Source organism: Gobius niger (genome assembly GCF_951799975.1).
Source record: "Gobius niger genome assembly, chromosome: 1".
NCBI classification, from domain to species: domain Eukaryota; kingdom Metazoa; phylum Chordata; class Actinopteri; order Gobiiformes; family Gobiidae; genus Gobius; species Gobius niger.
The window spans coordinates 66,007,552-66,030,550 of NC_136852.1; the positions used below are offsets into that span (position 1 = coordinate 66,007,552).

A 22,999-nucleotide genomic window follows, 5' to 3' on the forward strand; every position below is an offset into this window, starting at 1 on the left:
GATAAGATATGAACAGTGGGATCAATTGGAGAGACAGATTGAAAACTGAGTGGGCTGATTCCTACTGGTCTGCTTCAAAGAGCCTTTTCTCTGCCTTTTAGCAATTCTAGCACCAAAACCAAACATTTCAATCTTGAACTTAAAGCAGTACTAAGTAACTCATGCCCCTAGAGGCCACTGCAGGTGTCGTAGCATGTTGCGATTTTTTACTTATTATCCGTGAGAGTAAATACTACGCTGACAGACACAATGGAGATAATCTTTTTCACTGATTAAGTGGCGCTAGCCCACAGTTAGCTTTGTCCGTTAGCCTGTTAGCTTCTTCTTCTTGATTCCATTAGTGTGTATTGGGGCCTCCGACCCGTAGGCGAAGTTGCAATTGTGGTTTTCTGGCCAGAGACACCAGGGGGAGATGAAAGACCCATCATCCCATAAACACTTGTATTACCACCAGAGGGACTACGAAAACGATTATTAAGGTAAACAAGTTACTTAGTACTGCTTTAATACTACTTTCCCCCAGGATTTGTAAGCTCATTTATTGCGCTTTCACCCACCCCAAACTAAATCATTTTTACTGGTTAATTCAGTAATAACAAGTTCACTCAAAGAGCAAATTTAAGTAAATAAGATGCACAGAATCCAATTTATCAACAAAATAATCCCAGAATTTTAAACCTGACTCTTTCCATTAATCATATTTTGTTCACAGAGAATTTCTATAAAAAAATATTGACACAAATATTTTTTGTCAATATCTTTTTCCGTATTGTTGACCAGAATCTACCACTGCTACCACTACTACTAATCTAAATAAAAGAAATATATCGTAAAATACTCTACTCATGTCCATATGTTGCCAGTAGAGGAAATGGCAACTATATCAAGTTTCTGAATTCAAATCATATTTACTGCTAGGGTAATGTGGGTTTCATACAACTTCTGTAGAGCCTAGGCTATTCTATATCAACAGCAGTTTTACCCTTTCAGTGGATTTGGAAAAACTGGATTTCATATCGTCACATCACCCACCCATAACACACAGATGATGCTCCTTTTCTCTCGCAGTACTAGAGGTGGTGTTGAGGGGGGTGGGGTCAGGCAGGCGTGGTGCGGGTGGGAGACGGCGGGTGGCGCTGGCGGGCTCAGAACACTTGGAGGAAGTCTTGCAGTTGGCGCACCAGCTCTGTGTCCACGGTCTCCATGAGCGGCCCGAAGCTCTGGTCGCCCATCAGGCTTTGCTGCGCCTTGAGCTTCTCATACACCACCTGCTGCAGAGACACGGCGTGCACGGGGTCCTCCAGGGCCAACTGCAGGGGCGAGAACAACAGACCACAGGGACGGGAGTTAAGAAGAATGATAATTTGCTAGTTTCTGTGCTGTCATAATATGGAGCATGGGGCTTGAGTCTGTGGTTGACATTGCTTTAAAGGGGAACATGTCATACTCATTTGAGCTTTTAACCTCTTAACCAAACACATTTTCCCCAGTTCGGCTTCACCCAAATCTAAAAAGTTTCGTGACTTGAGAGTTTACAGCCTGTAGGCCAATGTAACACCTCATTTGAAAGCGACAACCTACCAAACTGATACTGAGAGTTGTCGTCGTCACTTTTTTTCCACGTTTTTTCATCACTTCTTGCTTTTTTGATGCTTTTTCAGGAAGCTTTAAAGGAATAGGCCACCATTTTTAAATACTGAGATATGTTCAACCTTAGCTTAGACGGGTTGATATGTAGCTGTCTGGTCTTTACGCATTCCCCCAGTCACGTAAACAGAGCACAGACGGCGTTAGCATATAGCCTCTCCCAGCATAGGTATAGCTTCACACTGAGGTGCAGTTAGTTGCTACCAAGCTCTTTCCTTATTTAAATATGGCTACATAAGCCTTTACACGATCCAATATGTCGATTTTCTAGGCGCATAAAAAGGGGAACTATATTGCAAGCCGTAGTAATATTTCTATGTGACAGAGGGCACGCGTGAAGACTAGACGGTGGCCTATTCCTTCAAGATTGGTTCAGATGGAGGTAAGGAGGTTAACCATGTTCATCGAAAACGTCAAAATATCAAGGCCAAAGTACCCAGAAGCAGGTAAACGTCACAATTGCATTTGGCAACTTAAAGGAAAATTATACATTTTCTGGATCACTGTCAATCCATATGAATAAGACAATCACAGTAAATAGTAACACAGATTATACCGGATAGCCGCATCATGAACAACAGCACAACATTAATAATAATAATAATAATAATAATAATAATAATAATAATAATAATAATAATAATAATAATAATAATAATGATAATAATAATAATAATTAAAGCCGCAAGCGGCATTTAGAGGCCCTCGCGAGCAGCGTTGGCCGGTTGGCGCACGCCGTCGCACGCTACCGCAATAACCGGGGGGCGCTGCCGCGCCGTACGTGGTTATGCCATCCCTGCCACCCTCGGTTGAGTTTATAAAAGAGCAAAGGAAAGAAATGCGCCTCCGGCGCCAGATCACGCGATATTTCCCAAAATGGCCGACTTTGTGTGGGTTGCTTAGCAACCATGTAATGTACTTTTTTGTTCGGACGGTCATGACGAAGGTGTGTACCAATTTTGGTTTGGCTACGCCAAAGTTTATTTCGGGTCGTTGCCATGGCAACACGGTGGGAAAATGGGCGTGGCCATAATTTACTTTTTGATTGAGGTCACGTGACGGATGTCTGTGCCAAATTTTATTTGTCTAAGACAAAGTTTACTTTTTTTCTCTATTCATTTTTATTCGGTGCTCTGCAGGGGGCGCTATTGCGCCCATTTTCAAAATTCCTATATCAAAACATCCGGGGCCGACGACTCGACCAACGATTCAAGTTACACCAAAATCGGCCACAGTATGTGCGAGTTATGACTCTTCGAAGGTGACGGCGAACGCCGAAAACGAACGCCAAATTCATGGCGTTGCCATGACAAAACCGGAAATCCTATTAGAAAGTTTTTAATAACTTTTAATGCCCCACATGTGTAGATGATCTGGAGCGACCGGGGAGTCGCTGCGTTCAACGCCCTAGGACGAGTTCGTTCAAATGCGAGGGCACGAAAAGGCGCCTTCGGCGCCAGGTCGCTATTCTGGCCAAGATGGCCGCCATACAGATGGTTGCCTAGCAACCGCGTAATATCTTTTTTTGTTTGGTTCCATGTGACCAATCACTGTGCCGAATTTTTTTCGTCTACGACGAACTAAAATTTTCGGGGTTTTCGGGATTTTGGGGGGTCTGGCCATAGGCCGCAATGTTAACGTGGTTTTTCCAGGGGGCGCTGACGCGCCATTTTTTTGAATTTTTGAAATTTGGAGATCTGAAAGTTTTTTTTTTCACCAAATTGAATTTTGGGCAAAAACGACGAACTTAAATTTTCGAGTCTCTCCATAGGCGCAATGTAATCCTGATTTTCCAGGGGGCGCTAACGCGCCATTTTTCAACATTTTTTATTGGGATTCATTGACACTGTGTATCGCCGGGATTTTTAATTTTGGGCAAAAAATGGTGAGTTTTCGTCGACGACTCGTCGAGTTATTCCAAAAAAACACGGATAGATGAAAAATAATAATAATAAGAATTAAAGCCGCAAGCGGCATTTAGAGGCCCTCGCGAGCAGCGTTGGCCGGTTGGCGCACGCCGTCGCACGCCACCGCAACAACCGGGGGGCGCTGCCGCGCCATATGTCGTTAAAATGACGCTGCCACCCTCGGTCGAGTTTATGAAAGAGCAAAGGCAAGAAACGGCGCCTTCGGCGCCAGATCACGCGATATTTCCCAAAATGGCCGACTTTGTGTGGGTTGCCTAGCAACCACGTAATGTACTTTTTTGTTCGGACGGTCATGACGAAGGTGTGTACCAATTTTGGTTTGGCTACGCCAAACTTTATTTCGGGTCGTTGCCATGGCAACACGGTGGGAAAATGGGCGTGGCCATAATTTACTTTTTGATCGAGGTCACGTGACGGATGTCTGTGCCAAATTTTATTTGTCTACGACAAAGTTTACTTTTTTTCTCCATTCATTTTTATTCGGTGCTCTGCAGGGGGCGCTATCGCGCCCATTTTCAAAATTCCCATATCAAAACATCCGGGGCCGACGACTCGACCAACGATTCAAGTTATACCAAAATCGGCCTCAGTATGTGCGAGTTATGACTCTTCGAAGGTGACGGCGAACGCCGAAAACGAACGCCAAATTCATGGCGTTGCCATGACAAAACCAGGAATCCTATTAGAAAGTTTTTAACAACTTTTAATGCCCCACATGTGTAGATGATCTGGAGCGACCGAGGAGTCGCTGCGTTCAACGCCCTAGGACGAGTTCGTTCAAATGCGAGGGCATGAAAATGCGCCTTCGGCGCCAGGTCGCTCTTCTGGCCAATATGGCCGCCGTATAGTTGGTTGCCTAGCAACCGCGTAATATGTTTTTTTTTTTGGCTTCACGTGACCAATCACTGTGCCGAATTTTTTTCGTCTACGACAAACTAAAATTTTGGGGGTTTTCGCTATTTTGGGGGGTCTGGCCATAGGCCGCAATGTTAACGTCGTTTTTCCAGGGGGCGCTGACGCGCCATTTTTTTGAATTTTTGAAATTTGGAGATGTGAAGTTTTTTCTTTTCACCAAATTGAATTTTGGGCAAAAATTCAGGACTTTTCGTCGGTGGGAAAGTGGATTTCTGGGGGAGAGGAAAAATAATAAGAAGAAGAAGAATAATAAGAAAAACTCTTACAATAACAATATAGCGCCGCCTGCGGCGGCCCATATTTATATCGTCGGAAAGGTCTCACGTCCAGTAACCCACCCGTGAGGTTCATTGTCAAATACGAGCGCGTTGCGCTCGTATTTTACCACTTCTTTGTCAATATTTCTTAATGCGTTTTTTTTTCAGATTTTTTTGCGAGCAACTACAAATATGCCGCTTTCGCGGCAAACACCTATATCATTGGATAGGCCTTAATGCCCTGAGTCACTATAGTGGTGTTTTGGGCATTGGGAAGTGGCCATGGTCGATGACGAGCGCGTTGCGCTCGTCATCGACTACTTTCTTGTCAATGTTGCGCCTTCACTGGATTTTTCACCTTTTTTCACATGAGCAGTTACAAATGTGCCGCTTTCGCGGCACACGGCTATTTCACCGGACAGGGCGTGGTGCCGGGGTCCCCCCTATTACTGTCTAATGCATGAGGAGCGCTCCGCGCTCTGTTTCTTGAGCGCTGCGCGCTCTTTTCGGGACGTGCGCTATGCGCACGTCTTTCATCAGTGCGCTCCGCGCACTGCCGTACAATTACAATAGGCCCGAGCCCTGCCAGGCCGCTCGGGCCTAATAAGAATAAGAAAAACTCTTACAATAACAATATAGCGCCGCCTCCGGCGGCCCATATTTATATCGTCGGAAAGGTCTCGCGTCCAGTAACCCACCCGTGAGGTTCATTGTCAAATACGAGCGCGTTGCGCTCGTATTTTACCACTTCTTTGTCAATATTTCTTAATGCGTTTTTTTTTCAGATTTTTGTGCGAGCAACAACAAATATGCCGCTTTCGCGGCAAACACCTATATCATTGGATAGGCCTTAATGTCCTGAGTCACTCTAGTAGTGTTTTGGGCATTGGGAAGTGGCCATGGTCGATGACGAGCGCAACGCGCTCGTCATCGACTGCTTTCTTGTCAATGTTGCGCCTTCACTGGATTTTTCACCTTTTTTCACACGAGCAGTTACAAATGTGCCGCTTTCGCGGCACACGCCTATTTCACCGGACAGGGCGTGGTGCCGGGAGTCCCCCCTATTACTGTCTTACATGGGGAGCGCTCCGCGCTCTGTTTCTTGAGCGCTGTGCGCTCTTTTCGGGACGTGCGCTACGCGCACGTCTTTCTTCAGTGCGCTCCGCGCATTGCCGTACAATTACAATAGGCCCGAGCCCTGCCAGGCCGCTCGGGCCTAATAATAATAATAATGCATTGGTTTTATATAGCGCTTTTCTGGACACTCAAAGATGCTTTACATTGCACTATTCGTTCACTCCATACTCGGTGGTGGTAAGCTACTATTGTAGCCACAGCTGCCCTGGGGTAGACTGACAGAAGCAAGGCAACCAGTCTGCGCCATCGGCCCCTCCGACCACCAACCACTCACTCACGCATTACATTCGCTAGGCTTCCTGGTGTTCCCAAACGGTCTCCCATCCAAGTCCTGCCTGGCCCTTCCCTGCTTAGCTTCCAAGGTCTGACGGGATTGGGCAGAGCAAAGGCCACAGCCACATAGCCTCATAACAGATACTCGTCTCCATGCGTAAAGCAAAACAACACATCACACAAAAGAAACAAGCTCCTATCGACAAATTGGACAGTTTCAGACTACTCTGAACTTTAACCTTTGCACCAACATCCTTCTCGAACGTCTGAAATGGTCCAAAACAGAGCATTTAGTGCTGTGTTGGGGAGAAAGTGCAGAGGTCAGAGGAGAATGAACAGATTGTTTTGAGATAGCAGAAGGGTGAGTGTACAAACAGCCACGGGAGGACTTTAGGAGACCAGACTGAGCAGTAGCAGACCTGATTGAAATAACAATGACAAGCTATTCCACATTGTGAGACAAACAAGAGCCTCTCTGAACCCCAGGAGGTTTCAACATGTCTGGATGCAGTAATGAGACATTTTTCTTTTGCCAATTTCTACCAATAAATGTGTTTTATATTAAAAAATATAAAAACACCAGACCCAGAAACACAATAATTATTACGCTCATCTACTTTGCACCATTTTCATAATTCTGTCTGCATGACCGAGTCAGAGGCAGAGTGTGAAATAACGTGTTTGAACTTGAAAAGAACAGAAGTCAACAAATAAAAACACATTCATTTATGCCAAAATGCCCCCCAAAACTTAAAAAAATGGCCTTGATTTATATTATAAAGTTGCAACCCTTTTTTTATCACGGAACATCGCTCCGTATCAGCGCTTTTGCCCGCGACACATTCATCATGTAAAAGGAGAAATGGGAACTTACATAATGAAAGGAAAAGACGTCTTGAGTCAGCCCACCCGTCTTTGCTTTAATGCATTTCCCGCATCATCTCGCTCAACCATAATATCGGCCAGACAGAACCACTCGCTTTGATCTGATAGAAGATGATGATGGTGTGACGGGTCCACCTTGACAATCTCGACTTGTTATATGAGTGACGGTACAGCACTTCCTCGTCTCCGCGGAGTAATAAAAGTTCAGAAGCTAGACCGCGCAAAGCTACGAAGACAGAAAAGCTTCCAAAGAATACACATTATTGCTGTTTTTGAGGGAAGAAACAATAGTAAACTTTGTCACAGTTCAGAGCTGTGTATAAAGAAAGGAGTCCAAGACCATTATTATTTTGACAGCCATTTAAACAAATCAAGGAAAGGGATGTGTAGCGTCTGCCGTTCATCTAGACATAAAGGCAGCAATGGAAAAACAATTTGTGACAAGAGTAGAAAAGAAAAACATAGAAAGTGTAGCCTTTGAATGTGAAAACATAATCATTTACACCAAGCAAAGCGAAACAAGGTAAGGGAATGAAGCGGCTCCCGGTTCATCATTCTACAATCTGATATAGTGCCGCTGTAAACAAAAACATCTTAAGAATAATATCTTTCTAAATGTGTTTCAGCTGCCGAGGGACAACAGTTTCTCAACAAGAAGTTATTGACATAAAGGGTTTCATTTAAACAGTGGAAGGAGAAATATGCAGAATTTAAGCGGGTCGAATCTCTGACACCAAGAGAATGATCAAGACGGTCAAGCAAATACAATAAGATCATTCTTTTGACATAACAGTTGTATAATGTCAGCAAATTTAAAATATTGAATTTAGATCTATGTATTTGACAGAGACAATTCAGTCAAACATAGTTAGGGAACAACAAGTCCAGCTGATGCAATGCACAAAGAGTTAGCTAGTGCAAGATCACCATTATTGTCCCTGGCTTTCTACAACGCAACTTCAAGGACTCAGTATTTCATCCCCCACACACCGACACACACTTCGGTTTCCCCTACCACTAAAAACATGTACAATAGGGAAGGCTGAGTGAGAGTGTGTTTGAGAGTGCAAGTGGGGGACAACGGATATGGCATGTTTACATGCACTGTCAAATAAACAAACTTAAGACTTTGGTGGTGTAATATTAATACTGCACTTCACCACCTCGATATGCTTCTCAGAGCATTTGAGTGGCCATATGCATGAGTGAGTTTGCATTTATATTTCATGTTTAAAATACAATAGGTCTGGAAAGACATTCAATGACCTGGGTTTAACATTGGGCAATTTAAGTCGACACTATAGGCGACCGGTGTGACTTAAAGGAACTATACAGAGTTTAAAAATGTTAAAATTAAGTGACATGTTCCAGCCCTGTCCTAATCTGTAGAATGAGCCCAGACCTGTTCACCACAACTGCATGAAAGCTATACAAATCCCATTTATTTAGGGAAAAAGACCAGGGGCCAAACCAATTGTGGCCTAACCTAAAGCCTAAAGCACCACGTACAAAGGGGTGGGGGGGGTCTGAGCGCCCAATGATCCTAGGAGCTGTGTTGTCGGGGACTTTATGCCTCTGGTAGGGTCTCCCATGGCAAACAGGTCCCAAGTGACGGGTCAGACAGAGAGCGGTTCAGAAGCCCCTTATGAGAGACCAACAGGCCCGTTTAATCTTGAGGCCGTCCTTCCGTGGACCCACCACCTGCAGGAGGAGCCATAAGGGGCTGGTGCAATGTGATTTAGGCAGCTCAGACGGCTGCCCCCACGACCTGGCACCGGACAAGTGGAAGAAGATGGATGAATGGATGGATACATTACATACATCACATTCTTAACTATTCTCAACCACTTTACTGTGCCTAAAGTCAGATTCAGCTCACGTTGTTGTAGCCAAACAGCAGGAAACGCTCCTCTCACAGTCAGTCTTGAACAACGTCAACGAGAGCCATTCCAAATCGATATCACAAAACTAATGTTATATTGCAATGTCATATCAGTCTGGGTTTTGCAGAACATAATCAGAAATCACGACGGCGCTTTCTGCTGCTGAAGAACGGGCCAAAGTTGCATGAGTGAGGCTAAACACCACTCCAGGCGGGTTTTTGACGGGTGAACAGCAGCATAAAAAGTTGATCTTGCTGTGGGCTGACTGACAAAGCTGTGGCTGCCATTCTATTACGACAGTCCAACCCACCAAGATCAATTACACGATCCCACTCCACACTCACAAAGGCAATGACAATTCTATATACAATGGTAGTATTTAATGCCCGTAGCGTCAAGCTTCAGCTTAGTGGGCGAATGTCACTACTTTATGATCGGCTGGACCCACAGTCGTGTCATGTAGGAGTGTTGTTTATTAGCAGCCCGGCAGCTTGATTTAGTTCCCCCTGATTGTTTTGACGACCTACAGATTAATAACTGTTATTACTCGTATTGCGTGAACTACCCACCCCCCCCAGATATACGCAAACAGGCCAGCACTACCCTTCAACAATCACTCAGGCCATAGAAATCTGTCGACAATGAAAACAATGAAGTACTAGCAATGTGACAGAGACACCAAAAATCAGTGGGAAAGCTGAATTTAATGCTAACCTGCGATCCACGGGCAATCAGCGGATGGACCACTCGTCATGCTAATTACGTCTGTGTCATTACAGCGCAATCAAAGTACGTAAGAGGCGCTTAATGGAAAAGCTGCCACCTAACCTGCATTTAGCTCGAGGACCGGCCGCAAGTGATGGACGCTCCATGCTCCGTGATTGTATCCTCATGCCCGTTTGCATAAATCATAGATACATTTACAAGGCAATGAACAAAACCAAATGTGACTTGATTAGAATGATAGATTTCAGACACAAAACTAGTTCTGGACAATTTCGATAAAAACAATACATGCTGCGTTTTAATTCTGACCCGCAGAGGCAAAGACAAGCTCGACACCTCCAGCCTCACAGTGTGTCAGAAGAAGGTTGGTCTTACTGGTTCCATTAGAGTTGAATGAGATGTTCCTCAGATTATTACTCCATTATCTGCAAGGAGCTGTCAGATTATGTTGCTAGGGCTGTTGCTTGTACTAGCGCCAATGCTACTATCCACAGATGTGAAGCATTTTTGCAAGCTTTCACTGTATTCAGAGGGATGATGGTTCTTAAGATGACTAAATAGGTTTGTAAAACAATTAGTTGGCAGATTTTACAGACATTTGCCTGCTTTTCAGTCTGTAGTATCCAAACCATGGCCACGCTCCTGGCCAGCTTTCACTATAATTTCACTGCCGCTGCGAGGCTTTCCTTTTGATCGGTGTCAAGTATCTGAACGACATCATCTTTTTTCCCCCATCAAACACTCTCCCAGCTTCTCCAACCACAAACTCACTGGACGCTGTGGCTTGGGTAGTATCATATTTTATATCTCGCTTTGTTCCTGCTGCCCAGTTCCGCGCATTTTTTTCTTTGACAGGATTGGCCAATAAGCTGTCAATTAAAACTCACCACGCAATTATTGAGATTGACCTTTGTTTAAATCGCCATTCATTGTCCAGCATACTACATAAAACACACATTCATGAAAGATTCCAGAGGCGAGTAATGTATAAACCCATGAATGGACTGGACAATAATTGCTTTCTCTCTTCATTGGTATTCTCACATTCATTGCTCTTTGCCACCTTCCCCCAGGGATTCTCAAAATACTTTCATAGTGAACTTATTCTCTGCAAGAACAATAAAAACGGGGCGGCCGACCAATCTATCACAACCTTATATTAGAACAATTGCATTTTGTTATTGTCCTTGCTTTTATAGCCAGATAAAATATTATAGTGATCATTTGGAGAGAAAAAAATCTAAATTAATTACATACATACATCAAGCAAACTCATAACATTTGCTCAAGTCATTTTCAACTTGCTGCATGTACGCTTGGCCCTGCTCCAAAGGCGCGTTCAAATAGCTTTGTTCCGGCCAAAAGGACAGTTATTATGGAAGCAGGAAAGTGTTTATGCTCTTTGTATAAGCTAAACTGACCTTGAGCCAATTTGAAGTGAAGAAGTGAGACAGTCAATGGATTAATGTAATATTTCAATATATACTGCATGCTAGTCGTGCCAGTCTTAAAGGAACAGGCCAGCGATTTTCCATACTGAGATATGTTCGTACCTGAGCGTAGATGAGTTGATATGTACCTGTCTGGTCGATCAAAGATGTTGCTAGCATTTGGCTTCTCCCAACATATTCCTATAGCTCCAAACGGGGTGAAGTTAGATGCGACCAAGCTCTTCCACGGGCACAAAGACCAGACAGGTAGACATCAACTTGTCTAAGGTCAGGTAAGAACATATCTCTGCATGGAAAAACGGTGGCCTTTAAGACAGTGTACAAATAGTGTATTAGGAAAGGCATCTGAGAAAGAGGGAGGGATGACAATATCAGAGGAAGAATGGACAACAATATGGAAACTCCAATGGAAATGTACAAACTCACAGAGATGGAAGGAATATGGTTGGAAAACAATAATAAGATTCTTTATCACTCCATGTCAAAAAACACACATTGACGGACGACCTCCTATTTGTTGGAGAAAATGTGGGGACCAACGTGCAAATCACTTTCACATCCTATGGAATTGCCCACTTATCAAACAATATTGGATGAACATTCACAGAGCACAGAGTTTACTTTGGATGCTTACCACAGGAATGGAGAAAAAAAGTAGTACTAAAATAAGTATTTGTTAAGCATCCTGTTGGTGGCAAGCAAGAAATGCATAACTCAGAAATGGTTATCACAAGATATTCCCACTTTATCTGCATGGTGGGATATAACAATTACTATTTTTAAAATGGAAGAGCTGACGGCATTTGTATACCAAAAACAAGAGAAGTTCTTAGAGTATTGGGAAAAATGGGTCACCTATATAAAAATTAAAAAGCCTGGTTTGATTCTGTGAGTCAGACTTTAAAGACAACATAGTGGTCACTCCCTGAAGTTCTGTTTCTGTTTGTTTTTCTGTTTTTTCTATTTGTTTTTTGATGGGACAGTGTTCTGTGAAAGTGAATAATAATGCTGTGCTCATGTTTGCAAACATAAGTAAATTGTACCCATCTTTAAAGTGCTAAAATTTACAAATAAAGAATTGTTTTTAAAAAAAGGAAAGGCATCTGATATACAGGTTTTTTGGTCATACACTGCATGACCCAAAAAAAAGTGGCCACCTGGATTTAACTAACTGTTATGATCTGGAGTCGCTGCAGTTGGTGACTACGGTATGTGCCCAAAGGATGAGATCAGCTGACAACCTGAACATCCTGAATGACCAGGGGTCTCATTTATAAAACTGTACGTGAGGTATGAGAGAAAAAAACAAAAAACAAAACAAAAAATCATATTTTGCCCAAAAGGCATCTGTATGTAGTTCCATTATCATCATTATCGTGATCATCATTAATAAAATGACAGACAGCTACGTATAACAAACAAGCACCAAACACTCGCTCTCCTCTGAGCGCAGAACAACTTCTGTCTCGGCCTGAAACTATGTACTTCAAATTCAAATTATATGAGAAACATTAGGTACATCACTTTTAAAACATTTTGTAAATATGTGAGCTTTCAAAAGGAGATCCCAGGTTAGTCCATTAATGGGTTTCTTCTTCCCCGATGCACAGAAATATTCAGAAATGACAATGCTGAGGTTCAGGCTCACATTGTCAAAGAAACCAAATATTACAGCATGACCCGTCTTTCTGGTGAATTTTGTTTTGGTCAGAGTCAAAGTTTTTCAAAGATTTTCTGTCGCTTCATTTTGATTTGATTTTGATTTTGCAGAACATGCTACGCTGGTTCACACTAATCTCTGTGACTTAAGCCATTATTTTCACTAACGTTGACAAAGCTCGGGGCTCAAGAAAGGAAAGTCTAAAAAAAACAAGTCTTGATCTTTATATTTCTACTTCTCTTAAGTTTAAACCTCACGAGTACCAATTAATCAAATCCTTGCCAATCCAAGCAAACGATCACAACTTTTAATTTGATTCTCAGAAGTCCTTCTTCACCACTTGCTTTGTTGTGTAACATCTGCCTCATTCCCTCAACCTTCTGGTTCCTAAATGCATTGTTTACTGACCTTCGCCACAAGGCCACACAGATCTGCTTGCGGTGCACGCTCCGATAACTACATTGGCGTGTTTGCGGAGGTAAATTAAAAATGAGGCGATAAGACAGACACTGGTAAATTCAGAAAACAAGCCGAATGTAAGCGTATTGTAGAGTATGCTCAGGACGCCGTTCACGAATATAACGTACAAAGAACAATGGGAATCATTTCATTGTCACCGGCAGATGAAGCCAGAGAAAACCAAAAACAATGTGGGAAAACAGAAGAGAGCTGGAGCACCATTACTGACGCGCGGGTGGGGTGGGGGGGTTTGGGGGCCGCACTCAGGAACACGTGCGTAATTAGACTATGGGTCACGTTTTTAAAGCGTGGTGCGCAGCCCGGTGATCGCAGGAAGCTACAGCGGGACCGTGGCACATTCTCTCTTCTCTCAGGACTGTTCAGTTCACAGGGGGATAAATACAGCTCTCGGTCGTGAGAAAGCGTGAAAGGTAGATGCAAATGAAGTTTTTAAAAAATTAGCACTGCGCTGATTCTGTCTATAATAAAACCAGATGAACTCGAGTCCAAAAGTGTCTGTCAACTTTCATTATACAGTCAAGTCCATAAATATTGGGACATCGACTCAATTCTTTTCTTTTTGTCTCTATAAACCACCACAATCGATTTTAATCTTGGTTGATTTCAACAACCAGCTTTAATTTGAGAATATTTACATCCAAATCAGATGAACGGTGTAGGAATTACAACCGTTTGTATGTGTCTCTCCCACTTCAAGGGACTAAAAGTAATGGGAATTGACTGCTCAGCTGTTCCATAGCCTGGTGTCTTCTCTTCCCTCATGATCCCATTTATAAGGAACAGATGAGATGTCCAGAGTTAATTTTGCATACTGTTGCTGTTAATTATCAACATGAGGTCCAAAGAGCTATCACTATCAATGAAGCAAGTCATTATTAGGCTGAAAAAACAAAACAAACACATTTTGGGAGATAATGGCTAAATCAACAGTTTGGAACATTATAAAAAAAGAACAGATTGGTGAGGTGCCCCAAGGAAAATGCCCCAGGAACAAGCAGGTACTGAGGACATTTAGAGTAGAGCGTCTGGTGACATCTATTCCTTCCAGACTTGAGGCTGTAATTGACTGCAAAGGGGGCAACAGGACGGCACTGTGCCACAGCGGTTAGTACTCATGCTTCACAGCTCGAAGGTCCTGGGTTCGATTCCCATCTGGATGGGGCCTCTCTGTGTGGAGTTTGCATGTTCTCCCTGTGTCTGGGTAGGTTCCGTCCAGGAACTCCGGTTTCCCCTACCACTAAAAACATGTACAATAGGCCAGGATGAATAAGAGTGTTTGAGAGTGCGCATGGGGATGACAGGTGGATATTAGCCCAAGGCTACAAATCGGTGTGGCTTGTTTATATGCATGAGACCCATGTATGTTCATTAACATGCACTTCATGACCAAATAAACCAACAAACAAAATTAATTAATTAACTAGCAACCAAATATTAAAAAGTTTGATTTATAATTGTTACTTTGTCCCATTACTTTGAACAGTGGGAGCTCACATGAAAACGCTCGTAATTCCTACGATGATTAAAAAAATGATTAAAGCAAAAGAGGAGGGGTTGAAATTACCAGATTTAATGGCTATGTGGGACTTGAATCTGATCTTTTCGTGACAGTGTTCCACTTTTTTCAAATGTGATCCAGACCACATTCAAATGTGCTTTTGAATCCGAGATGTGTCTAATCTTTTGCAAGGCGACTTCAGTGCATACACTACAAATGTCACTGCTGGACTTTACTACTACAATAGGAGAACTGTTTTAGGAAATATATACTGAAGAAAATAAACCAAGACATTGTGAAAACAGAGCGTAACTTCGCTCTTGTGAATGTGGACTGAAAGTGCCCCAAGGAAGGCCTCGCGTTGCCAGCAGCACTAATCACTTGCTGGAGCTGATGTGAAGGCGTCGGGCCAAATCAGGGAAGAGGGATCCAGAAGCAGAGTCCGCAGCTCAGATCAACAGCTACGGCCGAAACACAGATTGTATAAACATGTTGAACTACACAAGACAAGGAGGACGAAAATAAAAGGAAATTAAAATGTTAATGTCATTGTTCTTAAATTGTTTTCTGCATGCTGGAGCAGTGCTCTGTTTTTTCAAGACAAATGTCTCCTTTTAAGGCCAGTAAAGAAGCCTTGAAATTTCCTTTAAAGGATTGGTTGTCACTTGTTTGGTAAGGGTGATGGTGGATATGATTTTCGCAGGATTTTCCATTGCAGCGCTGCGAGTGTCCGTTGGTGGAAATAGCTCCACAGCGGGAGGTGGAGGGACGAGTATTTATCCTGTTCTCATAATAGACCCATGGCCTCTGCTCCTCTCTGATAGTCGCTCTGTCACCGCACCAGGACGCCCCGTTTAGAAGAGAAAACAGGAGGATATTAAAGAAAGCCAAGTCAGGCAGGCAGTCGCTAACAGGAGCTAATGATGCAACGGCGTGAACACTTCCAGCCCTTATCTCGCTTCCCGTGGCGCGTCTAGTGTAGTGAGCGTCTAGTGTAGTGAGCATGCCAGCTCCAAAGGCAAACACTCAAACGGCAGTGAAGTGTGAAAAACAAGCAGCTTCTTGCGAGTTCAAAGAAAGGGCGCTGCGTTGGGCCCACACTGTCGCTGCTTGCCGTGCCGTGAGTTGGTTTCGTCAGATCATTTAAAGAGCCATCATCGTGTCTGCCGCCTGCATCCCGTCGCCCCCGGCAACGCTGACAACACTAGACCAGGCAAGCGGCTCTCAAGTGGACCGGTCGGCGTGGTATGCTCGAGACAAGTGATTCTCTAAAGGGGTTTTAATGCCATCAGTCTCACGCAAGAGGCAAGTAACAGGAACCGGCACTGAAAAGTTGTGGAAAAATACAAAAAGTAAAGTTAATGAGAGCTTGGGGTGGCATGTAATTATTGCAATCTCTCATCATAAGCAAACATAGGATAAAAGCAACTACTGGAAAATACATAACATTAAGTGTCCAAATGTTTTGATAACTTCAGTATTTTACATTCTAAAATCCCCATCACTCTCAATTGCAAACTTTCAGATCAATAAAAATCTAGTCCGTTGATATTTCACAAGTTCAAGGCTATTTCAACAATTTTGTTATGTGCGTTTGTGTCTGAAAACGAAACATCAATGTAAAAATGAAATACTGAATTAAAAGTTAGGTTATAGTTGGTATTTTATCATGATGCCTTCACATCTACGTTGGAACATCTGGAACATCATGAGCTGGCATCATGACTCGGTAACTGATAGTGATAATTCATTGATTGAAAGGTGCAGATTGAGGCTGCCCTTTAAGGTGACCTATTGAACATGTTGCTGTCCAGGATGGACATGGATACGATTGGCTTGACAGTTAATCAAGACCTTAGATGGATTTCCTGGGTCCTCTGGTCTCTCTTAATTAAGTGTCAGGCAGCTGTAGTTGGGATCAAGTGCGTCTTCTAACCAGGTTCATAGGCAACATTACTTGGCACTGGTCAGCTCGCTAGCGGTCAAGAGAGAAGGATGACTTTTGGCAGCCCTCTGAATTCAGAAACTCCCCTCTGCCACCCGCTACTGCTCTTTTGCTGTTAAGTGCAGTAGTGGAGTGGGGTCCAGAATGATAACACCATCGGCGAGTGCCAGAGCACGGCTCAGTAAATAATTAGACTTTCACGCGGATAACTGGGGTTTTTCCTGCGAGTTAATTATTAAGCTGTCAAAAGAACAAGACCGCTGATACATCTAAAGGCCAGCACACACGAGCAAATACATGATTTTTCTAGTCCTAAACGATTTCATATAGAATGGGGGGGGTTCACACTACACAACTGGATTCAGTGCGATTATAAAACGTCTGAGGGTTCACGCATAATGACTGAGAAACGGAAGAGCGAACACACTACACGTTTCTGACAAACAGCTGATGTTTTATAACGCAGCGTCCTGCCCTCTCTACCTCTTCATTTCTCCTCCGGCTTCAAAAAGTAAGCCCAAATCCGCAAGGCCCGTGTTTGTGAGCGTGGGAAAACGTGTGCGTGTCTCGATTGGTCAACAGTGTCAACAATGGCACAACATCGCAGTGCTAGGCTACTGCTACGACGAAGCCTTGAACTTGGTTAAAGTTCTTTCAAAAGGACATAAAAGTCGGCAACATTTAATATTTTTTATAATAAGAGAAGGAGACGGGCCTCGGCCTCAAGATGGAGGAGGTGGATTCTGTGTGTTCGCTTTGGGGACATGTCACCCAAAATCAGGCTTAAAAATCAAACATGTTGGATTTCCTACGACTGGAGTCTAGTCGCGGATTGGTGCAGCGTCAGCAGTGATGTAGTCGCTGTATTGGTCTGTCATGGTGAAGAGGGAGCTGAGTCTGGGGGCAAAGCCCTCGATTTACCGAAAGGACAAGATCGCGGACACAAGTGGCCGAAATGACTTTCCTTCGCAGGGTGGTTGGGCGCACCCTTCGAGATCGGGTGAGGAGCTCAGTTACCCGGGAGGAGCTCGGAGTAGAGTCGCTGCTCTATGTCGAAAGGAGCCAGCTGAGGTGGCTAGGGCATCTGTTTCGGATGCCTCCTGGTCGCCTCCCGCTGGAGCTGTTGCAGGCATGTCCAATTGGGAAGAGGCCTCGTGGAAGACCCAGGACACGCTGGTGGGACTATGTCTCCGAGCTGGCCTGGTGTCGCCTCGGGGTCCCCCCAGAACAGCTGGAGGAGGAGGTATGCGTGGATCGGGAAGTCTGGGCATCTCTGCTGAGACTGCTGCCCCCGTGACCCGGCCCCGGATAAAGCGGAAGAAAATGGATGGATGGATGGAGGCTAGTCGCATCTTTCTGCTGCCCACACTACACAATTCGAACGCGAGTCCAGTCGTGACCCCCGCACACTTACGACTCTGTGTGACTGACTTCGACTAGACAAAAGTCAAGAAGACTCGGCGCAACTGAGAATTAGACCAGAATTGGGCATAAAAGTTGTGTAGTGTGTGCTGACCTTTAAGCAGTCAAAAGAGTATCTTGTGTACTTATCGTGACTTAAGAGTTGGGACGTGCTTGCTCTCACCCCACACCACCATGAAACAAGAGAGGCAGAGTTCCAGCTTACAGCCAGGCCACTCAAAGTGAGAAGACATGATCAATGAGGTAAACAAAGTGCAGTCTGAGTTTTTTTTTTTTTTCCAAAACAAAAACATTCTTGTTCTGGTTAGTCTTGTTTGGCTGATCATCCTCCCTCCTGCGCTGGCAGATTTTCTTCATTTCTGGGCTTCACCTTTTATCGCCACATAAGCACATTGCAAACTATGCTGACCAAAAACACACACAAAATTGCCTAATACGCCTGGAGGCTACAGCAGCAGCTTGCAACTAGAACAGCTTTGAAGTCCATTCTCTTTATACCAGCCTCGAGCAATACAGAATTGTCTTAACTTTATTGATTTGTTGCTTAGAAAGATCACCACTCTTGAATTTGTTTACTTTACTACATAAAATCCAGATCAACACAGCTCACATTGGGCTTCCTCGGGTACAGGCTGGGCGAGGTTGTTTGAGGCGAGCTAATGGGTGCCGCGATTTTTCTGTGGTGGCTGTGCAGTGTGAGAGAGATGAAAGCACCAAGTAATAGGGCTGTGTGTGAGCCCAGATAAAACAAATACAACGATGAGGAGAAGGGGAAAGGAGGAGAGGTTGAGATGTGATTAGAACAAAGCAGATCTTCATCCTGCTTGAAGTTTCAATGAACAACACGCAAAGTCAAGAAGATAAGAAGCAAAGAGCAAACATGGGGCATTCAGTGGGCAACCTAAAAATACTAAGCAGGTAAGGGAATAACACAGCAATCAATAAGAGATTTATATTTTCTCATAAACCACGGCATTTTAATCGTTTTATTTGATATTTACGGGCAAGAAAATCGTATTAAAGTCGTCAATCTTAATGGCCATATAACTAAGAAATACACATGGCCTGAATGGTCGTCCATTATTTTCATCGAAAGCTTCATGCTACTAACTCTAAGGGCAGAGAAGAGCCAAATCCTAATAAATCAATCAATCATCAACCAGTGTCAGTGAGAAGTTCATGTAATAGCAAAAGTGGTCATTGGCATAAGTGGTGCTGACTTGAACTTTTTTCCCCCCAAAATTCTGAATAGAAACTTCAGCTTTATGTCCTTGCCACCTTCACTTCATAATATCTATGCTAAAGTGGACAAGAATGCATAATTGTAGCTTATAGCCCAGTTTTTGGTCTACTCAAAAGTCAAATGCTAAATTTTGTAAGATAAATACCTGCGAAAAAAAGAAAGAAAAAAAAGGCGCATGGGTTGGAGCACCCCCTGCAGGCAGCAGTGGGAATTGTATTTCTTAAAAAGGTAAATATAAGCTCTCGCCTAACCCTACGAGCTGCTCAGAACAGGTTTGGCGATGGGATAGGAATTAAAAAAATGCAGAAGACTTCCATGTACTATTTATTACCAAACATAATCCATTATATACTGTACATAATGCTTTTCAGAAGAAGAAATTGACCATCTCTCACTTTTCCACTCTTAGCAACATACTGGTTCCCCATACGTCTCCAAATGATCAATGGAAACAATGACAGCTCCAGTGGTGACCTGATGTTCTAGTCCGGACGAAGTTAAGAGAGGGCAGGAATGCACCGGTAGGCTGTGCTGAGTCCAGAGGCAGAGGATGAGAGGGGAGGGGATAGAGGCAGTACAACATGCCCCCTGCTGTGGGCCACTGATAAAGCAGCTCTGGCTCCCGCCTCAGAGAAAAGGGGAGAGAAAGAGAGCAGATAAATGGGAGGAAGGATGAAACGGAGGCAGGCGCATGTGAAGAGGAGCGGGTGAACGGTCATGCCTGGTGGGAAGATGAAGAGGAGCAGCGCGGAAAGAGAATGGGTAAGTGGCCCGGATAAGTCGAGAAGAACGGAGATGATCAATTACGACAATGGTAATAGATTTATACATGGAGGAGAGCCAAAGGTTAAAAAGCCCCATGTGGTACAGTCATTAACTGGTGGTAAAGGCCGGTACAGTCATGCTATACACTTCACTTAAGTGTGCCTAAAGAGGAGATTCAAAGGCAAGACAAGTTCACAATGTCTTTATGGGGAGAGACATTTTGTTAAGCCTTGTTGAAACCACAGCCGAAGTCAGTAAGAATTGCAGGAATAAAAAAAAATGCAAACCTATGGTAAAAGTTTTGTAAAGACAGGATTAATTCACCCTGATGAAGACACTTAGGGGGCAGTCTGGCAGCATAGTGGCACAGCGGTTAGCACTCGTGACTCACAAGAAAGTCCCGGGTTCAGTGGCTGGACGGGGCCTTTCTGTGTGGAGTCTGCATGTTCTCCCCGTGTCTGCGTAGGTTTCCTTTGCCACTAAAAACATGTACAATAGGCCAGAATGAATGATGTGTGTGCATGAATGAATACTGGTGGTCTGATTGGCGCAGATGTGTGAAGTCGTAAACTGTGGCTACATTTTGTACAGTGGGTTGCATAAGTATCCAAAATGTATGTATGATTTGTAACTTTTCTTTTATGAATAAAAAAATGAAAATTGAGATTTGCAAAAGTATCTAGCCCACCCCACCCCCCCCGAGTTAATACTTTGTGGAGCCGCCTTTTGCTGCAAGTCTTTAGGGGTATGTCTCTACCAGTCCTGCACATCTTGGGACTGGAATTTTAGCCCATTATTCTTTGCAAAACATCTCGAGCTCAGTTAGATTAGATGGAGAGCGCTTGTAAACCGCAGTTTTCAGATTTGTCCACAGATTCTCAACTCAAACCATCTTCCCTGTCCCTGCTGAAGAAAAGCACCCCAGAGCATGATGCTACCACAATGTTTGACAGTGGTGATGGTGTTTTCATGGAGATGTGCAGTGTGTACGCCACACATAACGTTTTGCATTTAGGCCAAAAAGTTCAATTATGGTCTCATCTGACCAAAGCACCTTCCAGATGTTTGCTGTATCCCCAATGGGGCTTCTGGCAAACAGAAAACGGGACTTCTTATGATTTTCTTTTAAAAATGGCTTCTTCTAGGTACTCTTTCATAAAGGCCAGCTTTGTGAAGTGTACCAGTGTTGTTTTTGGCAGCCCTTTTAGTTTAAGTCTTAGTCTTAGGCGTTTGGACGAAAATGCATTTAGGTTTAGTCACATTTTAGTCATTTCAAAATGTGATCGTTTTAGTCACGTTTTAGTCAGACGAAAATTCAAAAGGTTTTTGTCAAGTTTTTGTCTGTTTCATTATAAGAAGTTATAATTAATTTCGATAAGTCTTGGAAATTAGGATAAATAATAGCTGTCTATTGGCTTTTGACAAACAGCTGACACCACGATAGGCACTGGCAGAAGTGGTAGGCCTACTGTGAACAGTACTTTTCCCAAAAGCGCCCGCTCTCCTCGTTCTCTGATCATCGCTTCGAGAGTTTTTTTATTTTTATTTTTTTTACCGACAGTGCTGTCTGCACATACGTAGCCTACATCAACGTGCTTTCTGTGTTCATACGCCACGGTATTGAAAACTGTCCTGAGAAACAATAAAGTCCCTGTGACCTGGATGTCAGACGCTCCGAGGAGGATGTACGCGAGCAGTGACCGCACGTCACTCCGTGCACAAACTCTGTTTGTGAACGATCTGACGAAAAACTTTCTCCCATTTTTGTCTCGTCTCGTCTCATTGACGTAAACTCGTAAACGTCTCGTCATGTTCTCATCGCCAAAGAGCTCATTTTAGCTCGTCATCGTTACGTTATCGTCATTAAAAAAGGGGCGTCAACGAAAAGATATCGTTATCGTCTTCGTTGACGAAAACAACACTGAAGTGAACGACTAATAATAGTTCTGTGAACTAATAGTTCTTCTCTGCAGTTCATCCTGGGTCATCATAGGCTTCTTGGTAACAGCTCTGGTCAGTGCTGTCCTTGTTCAGTCATTAAGTTTAGGAGGACGACTGGGCCTTGGTAGATGTGCAGTGATGCCATACTCTTTCAATTCCTGGATGATCAAAATCATGGATACATTTAATGTCACGTAAAATTTCAATTTAATATACATGTTTGTGGTCCATAGCGTGGCGAAATGTTGAAAAGTTAAAGGTGTGTGAAAGTGAATGAAATACAAATCCCAAAAAACTGTGTGAAGTGGTTTTGATTTTGGAATGTTTTGCAAAACCAAAGAAGCTCTCAGAAATAGTTCTTATAATGGCCTGTTGTAGCTACAAAACAACAAAAAACTAAAATCCAGACCAGCTACAGATTTCTACTTACATTTTTCGTGTAAAATTTGTTCGAAAACTAGAATGTTTTATATGAAATGTTTGAAAAATGGGACGGATGAAACTGCAGCTCGCAGGGCAAACTTTCTGAACCAGCCTCTTATCATCAAGGACAGGGATTAATGGTTATATCAGCCACAGTAAATTCCCCACAGGGATGCTTTCAAACGCTGTCTCTCCTCACTTGTGATGAATCAGAAATAATATAATATATAAATAACATAAATAATATTCCATACTCTTATAATTTACCTATAAAAATTGTTATCTACAGGCAAAAACGTGTTAGGTCTAAGCTTATTTTTTTCCGAGGTAAAATATAAAATACAAGAAGCAAATGCATTCTACAGCTTTCGCATTACGGGGAATCATCGTCAGCATCTGTTCAGTGATGTTAGCCACGTCTCCACAGCTGGAGACTACACTCAAACATCTGATACTGAGCCAACTCCATCTGAGTAGGAAGTGCAAACTGTTACGGGACTGGCATTTTAAACACCCACAA

At 43.3% G+C, this 22,999-nt stretch overlaps 1 protein-coding gene across 1 annotated transcript in view; it reads right to left on the reverse strand.

The window, feature by feature from the left end:
- Window positions 1–1,056: 1,056 nt before the first annotated feature.
- The window catches only part of ipo11 (importin 11), a 192,158-nt gene continuing 170,215 nt past the window's right edge, over window positions 1,057–22,999 (reverse strand). Inside the window, exon 30 of the mRNA XM_079552025.1 lies at window positions 1,057–1,310. Coding sequence (XP_079408151.1) covers window positions 1,146–1,310 — 165 coding nt within the window. The 3' untranslated portion in view covers window positions 1,057–1,145. The remainder of the gene's footprint in view (window positions 1,311–22,999) is intronic.